Below are 22592 nucleotides of genomic sequence, written 5' to 3'. Positions count from 1 at the left end.
CAATAAATTTCCTTCTTCTCACTGCCTTTCCTGCATACCATAAATTTTGATATGTTGTGTTTTCATTTTCATTTTCCTCAAGATATTTACTGATTTCTCTTGTAATTTCTTCCTTGACCCCCAGTTGTTTAAGAGTGTGTTATTGAGCCTCCATGTGTTTGTGAATTTTCTGGTCCTCTGCCTCTTGTTGATTTCCAGCTTCATTTCTTTATGATCTGAGAAAGTGTTTTGTATGATTTCAATCTTTTCAAATTTATTGAGACTTGCTTTGTGACCCAGCTTATGGTCTATCCTTGAGAATGATCCATGAGCACTTGAGGAAAAGGTATATCCTGCTGTTGTGGGGTGTAATGTTCTACAAATATTTGTTAAGTCTAGTTCATTTATTGTATTATCCAAATTCTTTTATTGTTTCTTTATTTCTTTATTGATCCTCTTTCTAGGTGTTCTGTCCATTAATGAGATCAGGGAATAGTTTCCAGCTATTATGGTAGATGTGTCTATTTCTCTTTTCAGTGTTTGCCTCATTTATTTTGGAGCACTCTGGCTTAGAGTATAAATATTTACGTTTGTTGTGTCTTCTTGTTGAATTGTTCCTTTTATTAGTACATAGTGTCCTTCTTTGTCTCTTTTAACTGGTATACATTTGAAGTTTAATTTGTTCGATATTAATATAGCCACTCCTGCTGTTTTCTGATTATTGTTTGTAGGAAATACTTTTCCTAACCTTTCACTTTCAACCTATGTTTATACTTAGGTCTAAGATGTGTTTCCTGTAGACAGCACATAGATGGGTCCTGTTTTTTAATCCATTCTGCCAGTCTATGTCGTTTGATTGGGAAGTTTAATCCATTAACATTTAGTGTTATTACTGTATGGGCAGTACATTCTTCTACCATTTTGCCTTTTGGATTTTATATGTCATATCTAATTTTTCTTCCTTTTACCTTTATTGATAGTCTTCATTTCTACACTCTTCTCCACACCTCTCTCTCCTGTCTTTTCCTATCTGTCTCTGGTGCTCTCTTTAGTATTTCTTGCAGAGCTGATCTCTTGGTCACAAATTCTCTCAGTGATTTTTTTTGTCCAAAAAAGTTTTAATTTCATCATCATTTTTGAAGGACAGTTTTGCTGGATATAGAACTCTTGGTTGGCAGTTTTTCTCTTTTAGAGTCTTAAATATATCATGCCACTGTCTTCTCACCTCCATGGTTTCTGCTGTGAAATCTACACATAGTCTTATTGGGCTTCCCTTGTATGTGATGGATTGCTTTTCTCTTGCTGCTTTGAAAATTCTCTCCCTCTCTTTGACATCTGACATTCCGATTAGTAAGTGTCTTGGAGTATGTCTGTTTGGATCTATTCTGTTTGGGGTATGCTGCACTTCTTTGATCTGTAATTTTAAATCATTCATGAGAGTTGGAAAATTTCAGTGATAATTTCCTCCATTAGTTTTTCTCCTCCTTTTCCCTTCTCTTCTCCTTCTGGGACAACACGTATATTCATGTGCTTCATGTTATCATTCAATTCCCTGAGTCCATGCTCATATTTTTCCATTCTTTTCCCTATATTTTCTTTTGCTTGTTGGATTTCAGATGTCCCATCCTCTAGTTCACTAATCTTATCTTCTGCCTTCTGAAATCTAACCTTGTACATTTCCATTGTTTTTTTTTCCATCTCTTCTACTGTGCCTTTCATTCCCATAAGTTCTGTGATTTGTTTTTTCAGACTTTTGATTTCTTCTTTTGGTTCATTCCTTGCCTTCTTTATATCCTCCCTCAATTAATTGATTTGATTTTTGATGAGGTTTTCCATGTCTGTTCGAACATCCTGAATTAATTGTTTCAACTCCTGTATCTCATTTGAATTGTTGGTTTGTTCCTTTGACTGGGCCATATCTTCACTTTTCCTAGTTTGATTCATTATTTTTTGCTGGCATCTAGATATTTAATTTCCTTAATTAATTTATTCTGGAGATTGTTTTCACTTTGTTTACCTAGGGTTTTCTTGCTGGATGACTTTGTTGTCCATCTGCTCTTTGACATTCAATTCAGCTTATTCTAGACCTCTAGTTAAGGTTTTGTTTAACAGAGGAGAATTTTTCAGTTTTTGTTTTCTTGTTTCTTACCCTGCCTGTATGGTGCCTTTCCCCCTCTACCCCCCATGAGGGTCTACTTAGGTATTATAGACCCCATTCAGATTTTCCCAGACTGAACTTGTCTCCTTTCAGGAGGAAAGAGTCACCTGAGTCAGTTTTCCCTAAGGGTGAGACCCAGCAGGTTGAAGGACTTTCCTGTGAAGCCGCTAAACTCTGTGCTTTTCCTATCCTGCCCAGTATGTGGTGCTTGTCTGCCTGTGGGTCCCACCAGCATAAAGTGATGCGGTGTCTGTAACTTCAACAGATTCTCCCTACTGGGATGTGGTTGAGACAGAGGAGAGGTTATAGGTTGGCTTTAATCGCTTCAGTTTTCCAGACCCTGGGGTCTGAATTCCTTGAGGGAGGGATTCTACCTGAGCTGGGCCCCACCCCTCACCAGCGGAAGGTACAGCCTCCAGACAAACTCTCAGACAAGCTTAATTCCACCCTTGCCTGGGGCGGTTGGAGCCTGAGAAGGTGCATGCAAAGAGCAGTCAAGCTGTAGAAACACAGCCACAAAAAAGAAAAGAAAAAAAAAATCCTATTCAAAGGAGAACCGCCCATTTCTCAGGTTTGCCAATCAAGAGCTTTAAGTTGTTAGGTTGCTCTGTGTATCTCTAGGTCCTATGCGCCCCCTCCTTTCCTTCAGGGCCCAGACCCTTTTGAGTATTTTGTGCTGTCCAATCCAAAAAACACCTGTTTTGCTTTTTCCCCCTCTTTTTTTTTTTTTTTTTTTTTAAAGAGAGAGGGAGGAAGGGAAGGAAAGACAGAGAGAAGGAAGGAAGGATGGAAGGAAGGAAGGAAGAAAGAAAAACATCTTTAAACATTTTCTTGTTTTATTGTATTTTGTTTGTTTGTTTGTTTTTTTACATGGGCTGGGGCCGGGAATCGAACCGAGGTCCTCCGGCATGGCAGGCAAGCACTTTGCCCGCTGAGCCACCGCGGCCCGCCCCCCCTCTTTTTATATTATCCCTGCCTCCTCTGTGCTGAGGCAAAACCCAGCAATCACACCTTTTACTTGAGGTTCAACTGAGCTGGGGGCCTATTTTCAGTAGTCAGAATTTGTTAATTAATTCCATAATTGGAGCTTGGTTGAGCTCAGCCCCTGCTGTTAGTAATGCCTCATTCCTTTCCCCTCTGGGAAGCAGCCTATGGGGTAGGGGTGCCGGCCTCAGCAGCGTGGGGCACTCACGGTTCTGGGTGGGATCAGAACTGGTCCCGCTTATTCAGACTGGGTTACGCTGTGTGTCTGGGTCACTGACGTGGCCCCAGCAGTTGTTCTGTACTGTTCCTGGCTATTTACTAGCTGCTCTGGATGACGAACTAAATTCTACACCTCACTAAGCTACCATCTTGGACCCATCTCTACAACTGCATTCCTTTTTGCAGCAGCACAATATGTGATCATATGTATTCACCATCGTTTGCCAATCCGCTTCTCAGTCAGTGCATCCTTCAGCCACCTCCATCTACTGGGACTCATGTTTAACATCCAAGTCAACAGCCTGTCAATTGTCTCAATTTTAGATAATTTTATTGTTCTGAAGAGAAAGATAGCCAATAAACACACCCTTACCAAATAGAAAATCCAAACCTCCCCCTAACTCTTGTCCCTCCCACCATTATGTACCCTTGATATTGCTTTGGTACTGTTGATGTTCTATTAAATATAGCCCATAGAATGCAATAGCATTTCCCCCCATACCCTGAAATTATGAACTCTTTGTACAAGATTCATACCTTTGTGGTAGTTCATGCAAGAACTTATTTGTCTTTGTAGTGTTAATCAGCAGGACACATGAGTCTATAATACCCTTTTCAAGCATGTTCACCTTCAATATGGTAATATTACTTACAGACCCACTAGTGAACTGCCTTCACTTTTGTCTGTTCCCTTACAATTAAGTTCAACATCATTAGCTAACTGTTCACCCATCTCAAGCTTCTGTGTATCTCTAGGTCCCCTATATTCTGTATTATAAGCCTCTAATTTTACCCTTACCAGGATCATAAAAGTGAAACCATATAGTATCTATCCTTTTGTGTCTGGCTTATTTCACTCAGCATTATATCCTCAAGGCTTATCCATCTTGTTGTGTGGTTCAGGATGTCATTTCGTCTTACTGCTGCACAATATTCCATCGTATTCCACATTTTGTTAATCCACTCATGTGTTAATGGGCACCTGGATTGTTTCCATCTTTCGGCGATTGTGAGTAATGCTTCTATGAACATGGTGTGCAAATGTCTGTTTGCGTCACTGCTTTCAGCTCATCTGGGTATATACCGAGTAGTGGTATTGCCAGGTCATAGGGCAACACAATATTTAGTTTCCTAAGGAACTGCCAAACAGTCTTCCATAGTGACTGCACTACTATACATTCCCACCAACAGTGCATAAGTGTCCTAGTTTCTCCACCTCCTTTCCATTTGTAGTTTCCTGTTTGTTTAATAGCAACCATTCTTATAGGTGTGAGGTGGTATCTCATAGTCTTGATCTGCATTTCCCTTGTAGCTAATGAAAAGGAGTATCTCTTCATGTTTTAGCCATCTGTATTTGCTCTACAGAAAAATGTCTATTCATATGTTTAGCCCACTTTATAATTGGGAATCTCTTTCTATTTTCAATCAATCAGCATTGCTGAGTGATTCGCCCAAGTGAGATTCTTTTAAAGCACCACAAGCTGAGAAATTTAATAATCACCTACAAGTTTCCTTTAATTAGCAAAGTTAAAACACTTGCATTTATTGTTTTAACTGATATATTTGGGTTTGTTCCTGTCATTTTTTTGTTTCTGCCACTTTTAATTTGTTTTTATCTACTATATTTATTTGTTGCATGCTTTTCTCTCTTTTCATGGTATAGTTTGGTTTCATTGTATTTTAAACATTCTTATTTATAATGTATAGGCTTGAAAGCTATACATTTTGTAAAAAAAGTCTACAATTTGGCAATATTGCTATTTGAAGACAAGGAAATACTTCAATTTACATCACTTATTTTATTGTTGGCAAGTGCTTTAGGGTCATTGTTATTTTAAACACCCTCCAAATTTATCTATTGGCATTGTCACTGATTTTTAGAGTTAATGTTAATTCACCAAATGATTTTTGTGAGTTTCTTGGTTCCTTATTGCATCTTGACTTTCACCTCTCCCTTCTAAGTTTATTTTCTTACATAATTCTTTCAGCACATGTATATGGGTTGTAAGCTTTTCTAGTCCTTTTATGTCTGAAAATGTCTTTATTTCATCCTCTTTCTTGAATAATAGTTTAGATGGAAAAAATTTCAAACATACAGAAATTTGAAGGAATTGTCCATTGAAGACCTATATACTGACAACGTAGTTTCTACCATTGTTAGCATTTTGCTGTATTTGTTTTATCACACACATCTATTCATCTAATCATCCATCTTACTTTGATGCATTCCAAAATAAGTTGCAGACATCCATACATACTTAGCCTGCATATCATTAACTAGGGTTCAATATTTGTTTGGAGTTCTTTTACTGAGATAAAATTTACATTAGGCATAGAATTTAAATGTAAAACAATGTATTTCAACAAATGCCTACAACTGTACAAACTACACTCTTATCAATTCTCATATAGAATTCTACCACCATCCCAGAAAGTTCAGTCAATCCTCGCTACTCTCCTTGAGAGGTAAACACTGTTGATTTCTTTTTCACCTTGGCTTAGTTTGCTTGTTCTAGAACTTCATATAAGTGGAATCATCTACTGTGTATTCTTTCATCTAAGGATTTTTCACTCAGTATAATATTTTTCAGATTCATTCATGTTATTTACATTATCTGTAGTTTGTTTTATCACTGAATAGTATTCTGCTGTATGAGTATACCACGGTTTACTTGTTCATTCTACTGGTGATAGACCCCATTGCTGTTTTTAGTTTTTTGGCTATTATGAATGAAGTTAATATGAAAAATATTCTCGAACAAGTCTTTTTTGTGGACATATGTGGAATTTACGGGTCATAGGGCAGGTGAATATTCAGTTTTATAAGAAACTGCTAGGTTATTTTCCTAAGTGGTTTTTGTCATTTTACATTCCCACAGCAATGTATAAGGGTTCTGATGGTGCTACATCCTTGTCAACATTTTGTGCTGTCAGTCTTTTTAATTGTAGCCATCCTGGTGGGGTTTTTGTGAACTCGTGTGTTCCATTGTTTTCTGACACTGCTGTTCCCTGGTGAAATTTCTGATGTATATTTGTTTGTAGTTTTTCCTCTGGTATATTATAAGATTTTTCCCTTTTTTTTTCCATGTTCACAATGTGCTATCCTCACCACCAGCCATTTCCCAAACTTTTCCTTTTATGTTCTGAAGTTTCGCTGCACATGTCTAGCTCTGGATTTATTTGTTTTTATTTAGTCTAGATGTTCACATTTAGACCTAATATATTTCTCCAATTCTGAAAAATTCTTATTCATTATCTCTTTAAATAGTGCCTCTTTCCCATCCTATGTTTTTCTCCTTAGGGAATTCCTTTTCGGTGTATGCCTCTCAGTCCATCTACTGTGTTTTTTTATCATTTACATTTTCTATCTGTCTAAGTCTTTGTGCTAAATTCAAGTTCTGTGTAATTTATTTTCCAGTTTACCGATTATCTCTTTAATTGGGTCTAGATTACAGTTTTAACATACCTGCTGAATTTTTTTATTTCCATCAATATTTTTTTCCATTCCTTCAATTTCTTTCTTTCTTTATTTTTTTAAATCAGACTGTTCTTTTGTCATAATGTCTTCTTCTCACCCTAAGGATTTTATTTTTCCTTAATCTGAGTATTTTCAAATATATCTTAAAGTCTCTTTCAGATTGCTCCAGTATACACTGTTCACCTTTTGTCATTTTCTCCAATTTCTTATTTACTCTCCTTTATGGTGTTGAATTATTTGTCTATTTTGTAATTATGCCTTTATGGTCACTATTGGGGTGAATTTTCATCATTTGGGGCATTATGGTGTACTGGTTGGTGTAGGTTTTTTGGTGGGGGTGTGCAGTTTTCTATTGGCTTCTGATAGGGCTATTAGAGATTTAAAAATATATATTTTTATTATAAACAATGAACAAACATACAAACATTCTTGACCTGGTTATAATCAGTGGCGCCACAATATCATCACATAGTTGTGTATTCATCACCATGATCATTTTTTTAACATTTGCATCTCTCTAGCAAAAGAAAGAAAAAAGAGAGAACTCATACATGCCTTACTCCTTACCACTCCCTTTCATTGACGTCTAGTATTTCAATCTACGCAATTTGTTTTAACCTTTATTCCCCCTACTATTTGTTTATTTCTTATCCATATTTTTGCTACTATGAGAGATTTCTACATAAATTTCTTAGCACAGGGTTCCTACACTGTGAGGGTAGCTGGAGGGATTCAGTATATGGGCAAGGTTTGGTCTAGAGGTTCTGATTTAATCAGTTTGTTTCCACTCATACCAGAATAGCTGCAGATTTTGTGCTGAGAGCTAGGACTGGTAGGTGCAATTTTTCTAGGCTCCTGTTTCCACGAAGGGATCCAGTTCAGTTTCCCTGCCATGCATGGGGTCTGTGTCCTCAGCTCATGTCATCTCACAAATACTGAAACTTCAGCTGCTGAGGTACATTTGTTCTTGGGTTGCCCCCGCCCCCACCCGCATCCATGAACTCCTACTAACTGCTGTGTGTTCCTTCTTTTTTCTGACACCTGACATTTCCCCTTTTTTTGCTTTTGAGCTTGAGCAATGTATTAAAAATATTTTTTCTGGCATTTCTGTGTGTTTGGAGTAGAAAGGGAGTGTTTATTGCACCTTAGCTTAGTCTATCTTCTTGACTGTATGTTTCTACTTGTTGTAATTTGATTTCTTCGCCACGCTTCCATTGAAATGTAACATTTCAATGTAACATTGAAAATGTTTCTGCCACGGTTTCAAACCGCCAGCTAATCATTAGACCCAGTGACATTTTTCAGTATTTATATTGTATAGCATATGATGCTGGTTTTATTCTTCCTATTTAAAGGTTCATCCCCTCTGGGCTTCTACTAAACTGTTTTTCCTCACTTCTAAGCTGCTCTTTCTCAGGCTCCTTTGGAGGCTGTGAGCTGGTGATTTCCACTCTCTGGCTCCACCCAGGTGTTTCTCTGGGGCTCTAGGTCTGTGTGTCCAATTGCTGACTTGATATTTTCCCTGCAATGTCTCTCAGGCGGCCTTAATCTTTACAAGACTGAGTACAATTTTCTTCAAATCTATTTTAAGAAATGAAGAGGAATACAGTGATATCATATTGACCATGAACTTCAATGGAGGAGAAATTTTACATGAACATAGAATAGAGGTTAGGTTGTGCCAGTGAAGAACCAGGCAAATTCTCATCTCAACTGTAAGCTTCTATGTATATGGAGAGGGATCTAAGGGACTCCAGTACCTCAGAGGAGAGCCTCATCTCCTTTAAAGAGAGGCAGAAAAGTCTTCAGCGAAGAGATCAAGCAGAACTGTAGCTTATTTACAAAGAAACCAAAATTCTAGACTATACACAATTTTGACAAGAAAAGAATCACAAAGAAGATATGCACTCAGTAAATGTTGGTTGAGATTCTTGAGGGTAGGGGCCAATCTTAACCTCTTTTCATCCTCAGAACCTGTCCCAGTGTCTAGTATAGGCAGACTCTGAGCAAATGTTTGTTACAGAAAAATGAGACTGTTTTAAATGACTTTTAAATCATCTGCTGTGAGCAGTGTGCAGTAAAAGATATTTGCATCTTTTGATAAAAGGAAATGAGAAAGGAGGATAAGAGCTTTGGGCAACTTGGAAGAATATAACCCAGTTCTACAAACATTTAAAAATGCCACGGATGAGTGTGACACCCACATTGCTGCGTCCTTCTCCGCCCGCCCCTCCGTCCATTGGCTTCATGGGCTATGCTTCTTATTGAGAGAGATTCTCTCTCTCAGCACTCTGGGGAATTTCCATAATACAGAACAAATCTTTCCTATTGATATGGTCTTGCCCACCTCTCTTCCAGTAGTTGATTAGAGAAGAAGTTTTGTTAACAGAAATTGTAGTCATTGGGTTATAGAAGCTGAAATTTCCCATGTTGCAAGTGCTCCCTCTTTTATATATGTCATGCATGGTGGCTGAGAAACTGTAGGTTCAGTTTCTCCTGGGTTTATGTTGCTGATAATGCAGCATCCCTGGCCTGCCCCTTCCTGCTCCCGGGCCTTCCAAGACTCACAGGCAACTCTCCTATGTCTGAGAGGGTCTTGCTTCCTGAAATGTGCCACGTATTCCTTGTGGTTTTAGTGAAAGGAAAAATGCAGCTCCTGTTTTCATATGATGCCATTTGTCCCCTCTCATGTGTGGCATTGCATTCCTCTTCATTTGATGGATATTTTTGTTGGGCAAAGAGATATTTCTGCTGTCTCCTGGATTATCATGACTCAAGTAATCTGCAGACCTTCATTTTCATGTTCTCTTTATAGTGTGATGCCTCTATCACCATCTTTTCCTTTGATGAGCTCATTAATGAGAGCCTGGCTTAATTACAATTACAAGAACACAAGGATTGTTAAAGACTGTCTTTGTTTCAAGGAGCTCGTAATCTATTGTGTGATACAGACATAAACAAGTGTTATCACTGAGGGGTAAACACAATGCTGAGGGAGTATAGATGAGAACCACTGAGGAGGAAGGGAAAGCTATAAATACTGGAGTAAAATTTGAGTTGCTTTTTTTTTTTTCAGATGCTGTGTATCTTTCTAGGCAACTGCAGCACATTTTCTGCAGGTACTGACACAGGCAGTTTGATTGGAACTCTGGCCACAGATTAGTGTTTCCCCTTTAAATAAAATGTGCTTTACCTGGTATGTGAAAATACAGAGTCATCAACTGGCTTGCCATGACACTTTGGTGTACAGTGAATCCTTCATAAATATTACACTAAAGTTTGATAAATATGTGCAATTAAATTTTTTTCTGAGGATTCCTGCATTATGGTAATATATTTCAGACAGAAGTTTAAGCAAAGCAGGTCCTGGAACTGAATGTAGAGTGGAGAACAGAAAGTGACAAGTAAGAGGTAATAGGCATAGCATGCAGCCTTTGCCTGTAAATATTACAGAGACCATAAATAGGGCAGAAAACAATTCTTCCACAGTCAGTGTTGAAGGTCAGCCAAGAGAGTGGAGGAATGGCTGGGTGCTGTCTGAGACATTGGGAGACACTGTCCTGTCACACTGAGTTGTGACAGTAGTTAATGATGATTGACTTTTTAAGCATAGTTCTAGGTTTTTAATGCCTTCAAATGTGCACTAAAATTATAGTATTCAAAAAGGACACACACACACACACATAAACACACACAATGTGTACTGAGAACCACTGTATATCTAAAACCTAAAATGGAAGATTTCTCCTTGTAACGTTTTCTTATCAGGTAGCCTACCAGGGCTTTGACATGTCACATTTCAAATGAATAGCATCTGTTTCCTTTTTATCTAAACCACGGAACATGAGAACTCATTAAAAGCTGAGAAATTTTATTAACTTTCTATGGCAGTTTTTCCCCAGTTCTTTTCTTTATCTTCCTTTCACAAGCAGGGTTATGAGGTTGCTTGTTGGGTTTTCAACATTGTCAGAATCTCTCGTTGGGTACATTTGTACAGTAGATAGCGCAGCCATAACAGCCTTATTCAAATGAATGAGGGAAGTGTGCAGACACCAAACTGGCTCAGTACCAGCTACATTTAGAGTAAATGCTGTTCAATCACCATTTGCTGTCTTATTTGTTATAGAACACATAACCACTAGACGGAGCTAGGGTTTAAGAAATCATAGCTCTAAATTGTGTAACTGTTGGCATGGGTAGAATGTTATCTTATGGGAGAAGTATATCATGACTTTTATTTCAAAGCCTAGGCAAGCCTTATCTAACTCTCTGCTAACAGCAGTCATCTGTTTACTTTGTGTCTACATGAGCAAAGGGTGATCTTTGTAATGGCTCAATTTATTTAGGCACCCTAATGTTGGTATCCAACCTTGGCATAGGACTTGACAATTTAGAGTGGTGGGTATAAATTAGTGTCTTTATTTTGCGGGGGGGTGGTGTGTGTCATGATCCAGGAATTGAACCCAGGTCTCCTGCATGCATGGAAGGTGCACATTCTACCACTGAACCACAGTTCCTTTATTTTTGAGATTAATCACTGAGATAGGGGGTGTTGTAATATATTAGGATGTCCCTCATTTCCAGACAAATGAGGTTCCAGGGTTAGTTTTTTCCCCTTATATTTTTGTATTTAGTATTTGCTATTGACCCAGCCTGAATTAACTAGAAAACTATCAACTCATTCCTTTTATGAGGCCTAGGCTTACTCTCTGGTGACAACTTACTAGGGATATATAATAAAAAGACAGTATAGGATATATGCAGGTAGAATGGCCCTAAAATATGTGAACAAATATAACCCTCTTCCTTTGATTGTACTTGCTTTAGGTTGGAACCCCTAGGACCTCTGAGCTTCTTGGAACACCTTCCTGCCTTCCCAAAGGTCTTCTCAGCCCGATTTGTGAAAATTGCCCCACCCTTGATATGAAGCCATCAGTTTACCTATCAATAATGAAGTTGTATTTTAAAGCGATCAGACTTGCGGAGTGATTGATTCTGCTCCAGAGGAGGCGGAATGTCTTTGCTTCTGCGCAGAAACCTTCAGGATATATGATCCTTCATTATACCATGCAGTTATCATGCTAGCACCTTATCCTGAGCACACGGCCCCATTATTTTTCAGCCAAGACTCTGGTCTATTAGCGAATGCTGAGTTTGGTTTGGGAGTCTCCCAGGTATTTGCCCCAGAGACAAGTCCACTCTTCTGAAGCTTGTCAGGAGTTGGTTCCTCTTTTCTAACCTTACACACTGATCATAGGCGGTTATGTTTCAGCTTAAAGAGCATTAATTATATACACATATAATTTCTTGGCTTTTTGATAAAACGCTTACTGAATAAGAGTAGAACTCAGGTCAGTCAGCCAGCAAATTTATCAAAAGCTGGAGCATGTATTTGTGCCTATGGTTATCTTTAAAAACATTGTAAGGCGCCTCTTCTGGAGTGGAATCAATCACTCTGCAAGTCTGATTGCTTTAAAATACAACTTCATTATTGATAGGTAAACTGATGGCTTCATATCAAGGGTGGGGCAATTTTCACAAATCGGGCTGAGAAGACCTTTGGGAAGGCAGGAAGGTGTTCCAAGAAGCTCAGAGGTCCTAGGGGTTCCAACCTAAAGCAAGTACAATCAAAGGAAGAGGGTTACGTCATCACGGTCCCCCAGCACTCGTATTGTGGTGACCCTGTCAGGGTGAATCTACTCCTGTTGGAGATTGACCCCAGGAAGCTACCTTCCTCTCCACTTAAGCCAAAGCTCATCCTGAACACATTTCTCGGCTGTGCCCAGATGATGGCGCTACCATCCCAGCTTTGGCCCAAGGTTGCCGGCTGCCACCCTGACCACCCGCCTACCCGCGGCTCGTCTCCCACAGGCTAGCTGGAGGGACGAGCCCGGCAGGGGGCGCCGCCGGCCAACGTGAGGCCGCTCCCTCCGCCCACCCGGAGGCGGCTGCTGCCAGCCCAGCCCAGCGCGAGTACACTGCGAGGCGGGCCGCAGGGAGTGAGGCGCGAAGAGGACGCGAGGGTGGCAGCCGGAAAGAGCCGATGTAGCTGCAGCCCCTGCCGGCCAGTGGCGCCGCGGGGCGCGTGGGACGCTTCGAGACGGGAAGCGCCCAGCCTCCTGCTGCCGTGAGAAACCGCGCCGGGACGTCCCCCAGACCCTGAACTGACGGGAGGATGACCATGGCCGGAGGTAGGAGGGGGCTGGTGGCCCCCCAAAACACATTCCTGGAGAATATTGTCCGGCGGTCCAATGGTAAGAGGTGCATTCACATTTCACTTACTCAGGCTTTTTACTCGGGCTTTCTTGCAGACATCTCCAGCCGCTCCGAGCCTGCGGATGCTGCAGAACCCCGGAGCCCTGCAAGGAGCGGCGGCGCGGGCGGACTCCCGGGGTGCCTCCAGGAGCACCCGCCTGGGAAAGGTGGGCAGGGCTAGGCAGGGTCTGATGGATCCCCCATTCCAAGAGGAGAACTCTCCTGGGGACGCCTTTTGGGTCTTTCTCACACCTCGGCCTCATCTCCGGAGAGTGTCACAGCTAATGAGCAAAGTCCTGGGAAAGAGATGAGAAGCTGGACGCAGCAGGAGCGGCAGCGCATTGCTCATCAGTACCTCCGCGAAGGCTCTCCTTGCTCTGGGGCTGCTCCCGGAGATGCCGCCTCTCACCAGGGAGGGCCCACAGTAGAGACCCGCAACTCTGAGTTCCGGTCCCCGCGGGTTGGGAGGATCCGGATGCCTCTACCTTCCATCCCTACAGCTTGGAAGTCGGAGGTGTTGGGATGTGGGGACCTGGGGACGTGCTTGCAGCTGCCTGCGTCCACCCCTTCATCCCCCACCTTCATCCCCCGTTCGAGGTTAAGGCTCTTGAGGGGCAGATGGTTTCCCTGGACTCAGGTGAGAAGTGGAGGGCACAGGTGGAGAGCTAGTCACAGGTGTGAGCCTGTCATAGTTCCTCTCTTCCAATCCCACAACGGTGTTTTATGCCACCCTTACATCTTCCCTCGCTATTGAATCGCCATACTCACCAACCCTATAAATCTATCCAATACTCAATAAACGATTACACAGCACTCGTCTGTTTCCCTGTGGCATTAAGAAGGACAGCAGCAGCACGAAGCGCTGGGAGGCGAGGATCCTAGCAGCAGAATGGAAAGGGTACAATTTCAAACGCCTTTCGGACCCACAGGGGAGCGACCCTGTCTCAAGCTTTTGCAGATCAAATAGGATCCGTGGCAGTTAGAAGGTGCAGTGCACGCCCGTTCATCAGATGGCTGAAATGAAAGGAAGCCAAGCCCGAAGAGGCAATTTGCTGGCTCCTGGGCTCCCTCTCCTTGTAGAGACAGATGCCGTTCTTTGTTTCAGGAGGACTCAGAAAACGGTTTTCAAAAATGTGTAAATATCACGGTTTTGGAGCCTTAAGGAGCTTGTGTTTAAAACTCTGAGCTTCTGTTTGGACTTAGTCTGGGATTCAGGGGAAGGACATTAAAAGTAACAAATGCTACTAATTAATACTCTAATTAAAAAGTGATTTGTTTATCTTGTAATCAAAACTGGGATAGCAAAATATCCTGTGTTATTTAAGTACTGTCTTAGAAATTATCTTTTCTTTAGAGTGTCCTTTAGAATAAGCGTACTGAGGTTTTAGAATAAGAGTTCTGGTTTGTCTCCTTTCAGGTAAAGGTCTTCCTGGCTCCAAATGATATGGCTTTTTAGAGCAAAGGTTGCCATCATCGCCTAGGGGTGCAAGGGGATTGGCAATTGCTCTGTGCAAAGCTGAAGTGAACATCTCTGCCATGACAAAAGCTGTAGGTGTTCATGCATTTTTAAACAAAATCAGTAGGAGTGATTTGGGTGTTATTGCTTTTAGCTTGTTAGGGGGTATCAAGACAGTGTTGCAGATTTGGGGATGCTATTGCCAGTGACATCAAGTTTCTCATATTCTTTAATGACAATTCCATTTTTTGGTGAAGGGGCAGTGTCCTTTAAGTTAGAGGGGAAAACCTGTATCTAAGGTTTTTTTTTTTTTTCACATGGGCAGGCACCGGGAATCGAACCTGGGTCCTTGGGCATGGCAGGCAAGCATATTTGCCTGCTGAGCCACCGTGCCCCACCCTGTATCTAAGGTTTTTGACTGGAGAGAACAGTAAGAGAATCTTTTATGTTACTGTCACGAAGTTCCTGGGGTTTGTAGGAAGATCTAAGAATGCTGGCACTGAGAGGGGAGACCACCTCCTAGTTTAATTGGTCTTCTTAGAGTCACATCCTCTCTGCAAAGATATGTAGAATGTCAGTGACATAAGTACCTGGGGATATTTTTAGCAATGGCATTTTAATTTCAGCACCAATTCCAACAGCTTGATTTCAGTTATCCAACTAACCAGCCAACCAAACAACATCAACAATAAAAACAAAACTTCATGGTAGAGCTGGATGAACTTTAAAAATTATCTATTATTTCAGGAGAAAAGGTTCTAATATTGAAATGTGAGATCTAAGTTTTTAGTGGTCCTTTTCATACTATTTCCTGTACACAAATGGAAACAAGTGTGGACCCTCAGAAATATCAATATATCTGCATGCATTACATTATTTTACTGTGATGGAACATGTCTATTTAAAAATATTGATTATCTCCTCCTTAAATCTGTCAGTCTCTTTTTGGACATTAGAGTATTTAAATAGCATTCTACCTTTTAATAGCAATACTTTATAATTATTTTATTAGATATTTCCCCTCAGTCATTACTGTTCCTTTTTTACAGATCAGAAAACTGAATCCTAGGAATATTAAGGGACTTATTTAAAGTGATAGAGTACACAGTATCCGAGGCAAGTGTTCTTTAGAGTATACATTACATCCTTCCTAGTAGCATCTTTGTTTCTTCAGGACTTCTGACTTAGGCTTTGGAGCTAGTTTCATCGTCCTTAAAAGACAGCATTCATATATATGCTAATGGGTACTAGAATGGGCATTTGTTGGGGTTGGGAATTATTTTATCTGGTTTCTGGAGTATCACTGAACTGTAAGATGAGACAGACTTTAGATAATGTCTATTCTATCTCCCCTTCCCCACCACTGTGCAGATGAAGGAATTGGAGCAAGCAGCCTTTCGCAGATATTGAGAATAGAATTGATGAGACCCCAAGCCATTTGACTCCAGTATTATGTTCTGTTAGGGACACCGTGTAACCACCTTCCTTGAATTGTCATTGTTTTCTCTTGAGAAGTCTAATTTCCCAGCAGAGATTAAATAAAGTGTTGTATCAACAAGAACGTCTATTTTGGCTAACAGCCAGGCTGCCACGTCCAAGCAGCCTAACAGGACAAAGGAGAAGTTCATTATATTTCAAGGAAGGGCAGTCATTTTACCTTTGTCAGTGGTTTAGTAGAAGGCATAAGATGGGATAACAGATACTTACATTTGTGTGGCCCATTATAAAGGACCAGGTCACTTTTCATAGAGTATCACCTTTGATCCCCATAAACCAGCAGAGGAGGGACAATGTCTCTATTTCAGGTTTAAGAAAATAAGGCTCCTCAAGCTAAGTGATTTACCTCTACAGTTACTAAGAGGCTAAGTTAGAAAAAGTTGGTTTGTAGGAGATCGGGGACTAGTCAGCAGTTGTCACTTTTTTATTCGTTCCACAAAGATTCAATGAGTGTATTTATTGAACAGTGGGGATATAGTGGAGAACAAAAATACATCCTTACCTTAGTAGATTACGCTGTAATGAATTCTGGTCCAAGGTGCTTAATCCTCTTCCACAATGTTTCTTGACTGTTATTTAGGCCTGTCATATTTAAAATTGTTTTCAAGGTGTTTACTTGTCTATGGCACTGAAATCTAATTTAACTTTATTTCATACAGTCTGAATACCACTTGAAGGATAGATTTGGTAATTCTCTGTTTTTTGGATTGTTGCAAGGAGTTGGCAAAAATAATGAAGACCCCAGATTCGATTTGCTTTTGCTTATGGACATGACACTGCCCATTCAGATCATCATGAATCCTTCTATTGATTTTGTGGCCACATAGGCAAAGCCAGCCCCTTTCTCTTTGCATCTTTATATCTGTGGTTGGAAAGGGTTGTTCTAGCGTATTTTTTGATGGGTGCTTATATCTGCAGGCACTCACTGTCAGAATGTTCACTGAAGCACATAGGAGATCTGTCTGAAGAAGGCTGGCAGAACGTGGTGCCAAAAAAGTACAAAAAATTTACTCTGAATGGTTCCATTTTAGGCAAAACATACGTTTTAGTGTTCAGGAACCTATATCAAACAATTGTAGGTGCCAATAAGAATCCACGCAGGTTAGCAGGAGTAAAATGTAGCACATTTTGGTACAGATTTATGTACATGTATAATTTACAGATTGCTAAATCAGCTGTGTTTTTATATAGTGTTAAGTTGGTTCAGGTTGTTGATATAATTAGTTAGCAAACAGGTTGAGAGCTGCGGGGAGTGTTGTGTCTCCTTAGAGATGTGTTGAGCCATGGTAATATTTATAAAATAGAAAACTGGTTAAAATCCATTGTTGCTCTGAGAAGGGAATGCATGATAATCTGGATTATTACTAGCTCAACAGACCTTGTTTTTTCTTGTACTATGTTCTAAGATAACTTTCAGCCAAGACCCAGCTGTCTTTTGTTGAAAGTGTAAAAAAGTCGAATCTACTGATTGATATTAGATGGAGGAATTGAGAGGATGAACTATCATTCTTGGTGTTTCTTAAAATACCAGGAACAGAACTTTACTAGTATTGCAGAAGCCCCCCGGTGACCCCTCCTGATCCCAGTGCCCTTCACTCCTCCCAAAGGAAGACATCAGATTTTATGGTCATCTCTCTGTGACTTCTCTTCATTATTTTACCATCTAGGTTTGCATTTCTGAACAGTTAAGTTTATTTCGTCTGTTTTTGAGGTTTGTATACACGAATCGTATAGCATGCATTCTCTCATCAGTTGCAGACTCATCGTGTCATTACATGTGCCTGTCACTTCCTTTTCACTGCTGTGTATTACTCGATGGTATGATCATAACATGCATTTTCTGTTGATAGACATGTGGGTTGTTTCTAGCTTTTTGTTATTAGCAATGCTGGTAGAAACATCCTTGCACATGCCTTTTGGGGCATGGGAACCCATGTTTCCCTTGGATATATGTAGGATGCCTATGTGTAATTGTGGTAGATGCTCCCAAATATTTTCCCAAAGGGTTTGTATGACTTTACACTCCTCTAGCAGTGTATGAGAGTTCCCATCATTCCACATCCTTGCCAACTTTTGGTATTTTCTTTCTTTTTCTTTAATAGTAACATTGCTCAGATAGTCTAGTATAATAAAACAAGGTCATTTAGGGTTATGTTAGTAATGAGCACATGCTCAAAATGAAATGAAGACAAAACTTGCTTCATGTCCTTTTGGAGGCCTCAGTAATATACTGAGTGCTTAAACCCTCTGGTGAGGCTCCTCACCCAGCGAGCCCTGGCCAGGGCCTGGATCATCAAGGTGGGAAATGATGGGCAAGACTTGCACAGTTAGAATTATGTGCAGGGGTAGCTTTTTGTTTGTTTCGTCTTTAGGAAATTCACATTCCTAAATTGGGTTGTCATAAATCCTGAGACAGAGATTATGTAAGAATTACAGCTGGAAGTGAGAAGAAACTATGAAGTGATTTATGTTTGTTTCAGTGAAAGAAATAAAACAAAATGACTTTTAAAGCAATTAATAGCAGTGGATTATATATTCGAATGTGGTTAAAAGGGGAAATTTTAGGCCGTATGTATGTTAAAAGAATAATCTAAAAACAAATCCATGGAACTGCACTATACAAACAGTGAGCCCCAAGCTAAACCGGGGACTATAGTTAATAGTACAACTATGAAAATATGCTTTCATCAATTGTAACAAATGTACCACAACAATGCAAGGTGTTAATAATAGGGTAGTTTTGTGGTTTGAAGCTGTGTGTACCCCAGAAAAATATGTTGTTAAATCTGATTCATTCCTGTGGGTTTGACGCTGTTGTAAAAAGGACCTTTTGATAAGTTTACTTCAGTTAAGGTGTGGCCCACCTCAATCAGGATGGGTCTTAAACCTATTACTGGAAACCTGTATAAGTGCAATGAGATTCAGACAGAGAGATAAAGCCACGGCAGGAACAGCCAGAAGCTGACATCAGCAGAACCCCGAAGAGAAGGGAGACCCAGAGATGCCACCATGTGCCTTGCCGTGTGACAAATCACCAGCAACCAGCTCCAGAATGCCACAGTCTTTAAGGAGAAAGCATTGCCTTGATGACGTCTTGATTTGGACTTTCTCTGACCCTCACAACTGTAAGATAATAAATTCCCATTGCTGAAGTGGACCCATTTCAAGGTATTTACTTAAGCAGCCAAGGAAACTAAAAGAGGTAGTATACGGGATCCTGTATTTTATGCATGATTGTTCTGTAAATCCACAACTTCTGCAGTAAACAACAACAACAAAAGAAAACAAACAGAAACCAAAATGATTTAAGGAAGGGCACAGATTTAGTAGAGGAATCAAAATAAAAGAAAATGAAGACAAAAAGCAAAGGCCAGCTTGTGGCTCAATATTATAAACTTAGTGGGCATATTATGTGCCAGATACTGTGCTAAAGACTGGGAGTGCCATAATGAGTGAGATTTTTGTCATGTTGGTTCTCACTTAGGAATCCATGTTGAAGATCAACACCTCTGTAAATCTCCTCAAAGATTTAAAAGATAGTGTACTGATCAATCCTTATCACACATTTCACCCTTATAAACATCCCACCCCAAATTATTCTTAGATTTTGTAACTATTTATTTTTTGTGTGTGAGGTTGTATGTAGAATAACCAAATCCCCTAAGTCAATTTAAAGAAGATCCCATAACATGTGAAACTTTGTTTTGATGTGATTTAAGTTTCCTTAAAAAAGTCTCTTGGGCTGCTCTCACCCATTGTTGTGAATTTTCAGCACATCCTGGATGCTGGCATTTGCTTGATGCTCTGGTTATTCTCCATGCAAGCGTAGTCTTGCTGAACAGATTATGGTTTGGACAAATTCGACAGCTCCTTCAGTTCCCTTGATGTCTGCCCTAACAGTCATGCACTCCTGTTAATAACAAAATTTTTTTTTTTTAAATTGTGAAAAATGACATATAGATATAAAAAGCAATAAATTTCAAAGCACACTGCAACAATTAGTTATAGAACAAATTTCAGAGTTTAGTATGGGTTACAGTTCCAGAATTTTGGGTTTTCCCTTCTAGCTGCTTCAAGGCACTGGCAACTGAAAGAAATATCAATATCATGATTCAGCAGTCATACTCATTTGTTAAATCCTATCTTCTCTGTTGTAACTCCTCCTTCTCCTTTGATCTTTCTCCCCATCTTTACGGGTATTTGGGCTATGCCCATTCTAACTTTTTCATGTTGGAAAGAGCTGTCAATAATATGTAATAGGAGGATGGAACAGGTTGATGTTCTGGAGAGGCTGGCCCCTCTGAGTTTTAGGACTTGTCTGGCCTAGGAGCCCATCTGGAGGTTGTAGCTTTCTGGAAAGTGATCACATACATGGAAACTTTTAGAATCTCAGATAAAACCTTAAGTGTTCTTTAGGGTTTGCAGGAATGGTTTTGGTTGGAGTTTGGTGAACCATGATAAATAGCGATATCTAGCTGAAGATTGTATAAGAGTAGCCTCCAGAGTAGCCTCTATTTGAACTTTCTCAGCCACTGATAACTTGTTATAATTCTTTTCCCCCTTTTGGTCAGAAAGGTATCGTCAATTCCATGGTGCCAGGGCCAGGCTCATTCCTGGGAGTCATATCCCACATTGCTAGGGAGACTTTCACCTCTGGATGTCATGTCTCACATAGTGGGGAGGGTCATGATTTTATTTGCAGAGTTGGGTTTAGAAAGAGAGAGGCCACATCTGAGCAACAAAAGAGGTTCTCTGGAAGTAACTCCCAGGCCTAATATAGGTAGGCTCAGCTTCTCTACTACATACATAGTATGTAGTAGACTCTTTTGTGTCCATTCCATCTTATAATTATTAATGTAATTAATAATCACGTTAATAATTATATTATTAATATATAATTCACAAGAGCAAGCCTCAAGATCAAATGCTTGGCCTATTGATTTGGGAGTCCCTAATGATTGAGATAGTATCAGGGATTTCCCTGGTGGTAATCCCTCAAGGGACTTTGCCAATACTTTAAAAAATATTTTTATTGAGAAATCTTCACACACATACTGTCAGTACTTTTTTTTTTTTTTTTTACATGGGCAGGCACCGGGAATCTAACCCAGGTCCTTGGGCATGGCAGGCAAGCACTCTTACCTGCTGAGCCACCATGGTCCGCCCCTGTCAATACTTTTTAATTATGTGCTGAACATGTTCTGGGATATATGTGGGCATTACATTAAGCTATACAGAATTACAAACTCTCCTTCCCATTCTGAGCTCCATGTGTTTAGGTTGTTTACATGATCTATCCAGACAGGTTGAGTTAGATTATGTGCTAAGAAAATTTAGGTTTTGGACAAATAAACCTCTCTTCCTTTGCTCTTATATAGTAGGTGAAATTCTAAAATACGATGTCCTCCTTGGTCCTGTATTATGATTTACCTTAGTCCCAACCCTATCGCTTTGTTCTTATCCCTAATTGAAGTCTGATCTCTTTTTCAATTTCTTTTACAGTTGTTGTATGTGGCAACACTGACCTTCAGACTTACAGAATCCCTGTTCTGAGTTTTATGTGTCACACAGGTACCTAAAGTTCCAGGGAAATACCGGGTTATACATACATAGCACAGCCTCTCAGAACCTAGAAATAACAATTACAGCTCTGGACTAAATGTGACTGCTATCTGAGCTGACAATCTAGTCCTAAATTTTCTAATAAGTATTTTCTAAATGAGAACATATGATAATTGTTCTTTTGTTTCTGACTTATTTTGTATCACATTGTGTCCCACAGGCTCATTCACAACGCATAAATGGCAAAATTCTTTAGAACTCTTCTGGTTGGATATTGTAGAGTTATGCCAATAGTCAGTTTGCTTACTCATACTAACATTATTCATAATGTAAACAAAAATTACCACTCTTTTGTGTCCATTCCATCCTATAATTATTAATGTAATCATTAACTGAGAAGGGCCCCTAAATCATTGCTTCTTATAGTAAAAGTTCTACAATGGCATCACGTGTCTCTGTAAGGAAGAGACATGCTTCTTCCCTTAAGGCAATGGCATAGGCATCCTCCATTGGCTTCTCTAAGGGTCGAACTCAGCATTTGAAAGATGATACTATACTGGCAATTTTATCAGTGTGTGTCTCCCCCCATCTTTGTTTTCTACTGATTGAATTTGGAAAAGATGGAATTAATTTGAGTGATAAAACTATATTTCAATTGAAAGTGGACTTTTAAGTTTTTATTTTATTTTCCATGTTATCATTATTGACACTGAATTGATTAGAGTTCTGTGCTGCTATCATTAAGTTTGTGATGTGAGTCTCTGTGTGGGCCGGTACCCTGCATACTTTCTGCTTGTCTCCCCAGAGTCACTCTTCTTCCTTCTCCCCCTTCCCTGTGTGCCAGCAGGCTGATGTGTATGGACACGTCTATGGGATGCCTCGTTTACTGCCTCCTAGCTGGGTTCAGCCTGTGGAGTGCATCACCAGGAGATGGGAGGGAGGGTTGGAAGCGAGGTTGTGTCTGCAGTCTCTCAGTTCCCTCCCTGCAGGATTAGCTTAGCCTG

At 40.1% G+C, this 22592-nt stretch overlaps 1 protein-coding gene across 6 annotated transcripts in view; it reads left to right on the top strand.

Annotated features, from left to right (window-relative positions):
* Positions 1-12381: 12381 nt before the first annotated feature.
* Positions 12382-22592, top strand: part of LOC143680933 (voltage-gated delayed rectifier potassium channel KCNH1-like) — a 60579-nt gene continuing 50368 nt past the window's right edge. For 3 of the 6 annotated variants that reach the window (XR_013174257.1, XM_077157541.1, XM_077157537.1), the window contains exon 1: positions 12382-21597. Coding sequence is in view for 5 of the 6 variants with exons in the window: in XM_077157541.1 (XP_077013656.1) it covers positions 21585-21597 (13 nt within the window). In the remaining variant the exon portion in view is untranslated. The remainder of the gene's footprint in view (positions 21598-22592) is intronic. The other 3 variants (XM_077157539.1, XM_077157540.1, XM_077157538.1) reach the window with 3 other exon arrangements.

This window comes from Tamandua tetradactyla, chromosome 4 (assembly GCF_023851605.1).
Source record: "Tamandua tetradactyla isolate mTamTet1 chromosome 4, mTamTet1.pri, whole genome shotgun sequence".
Classification (NCBI taxonomy): domain Eukaryota; kingdom Metazoa; phylum Chordata; class Mammalia; order Pilosa; family Myrmecophagidae; genus Tamandua; species Tamandua tetradactyla.
Note: the sequence above shows the minus strand (reverse complement) of the source record. Positions and strands in the feature narration are given on the sequence as shown.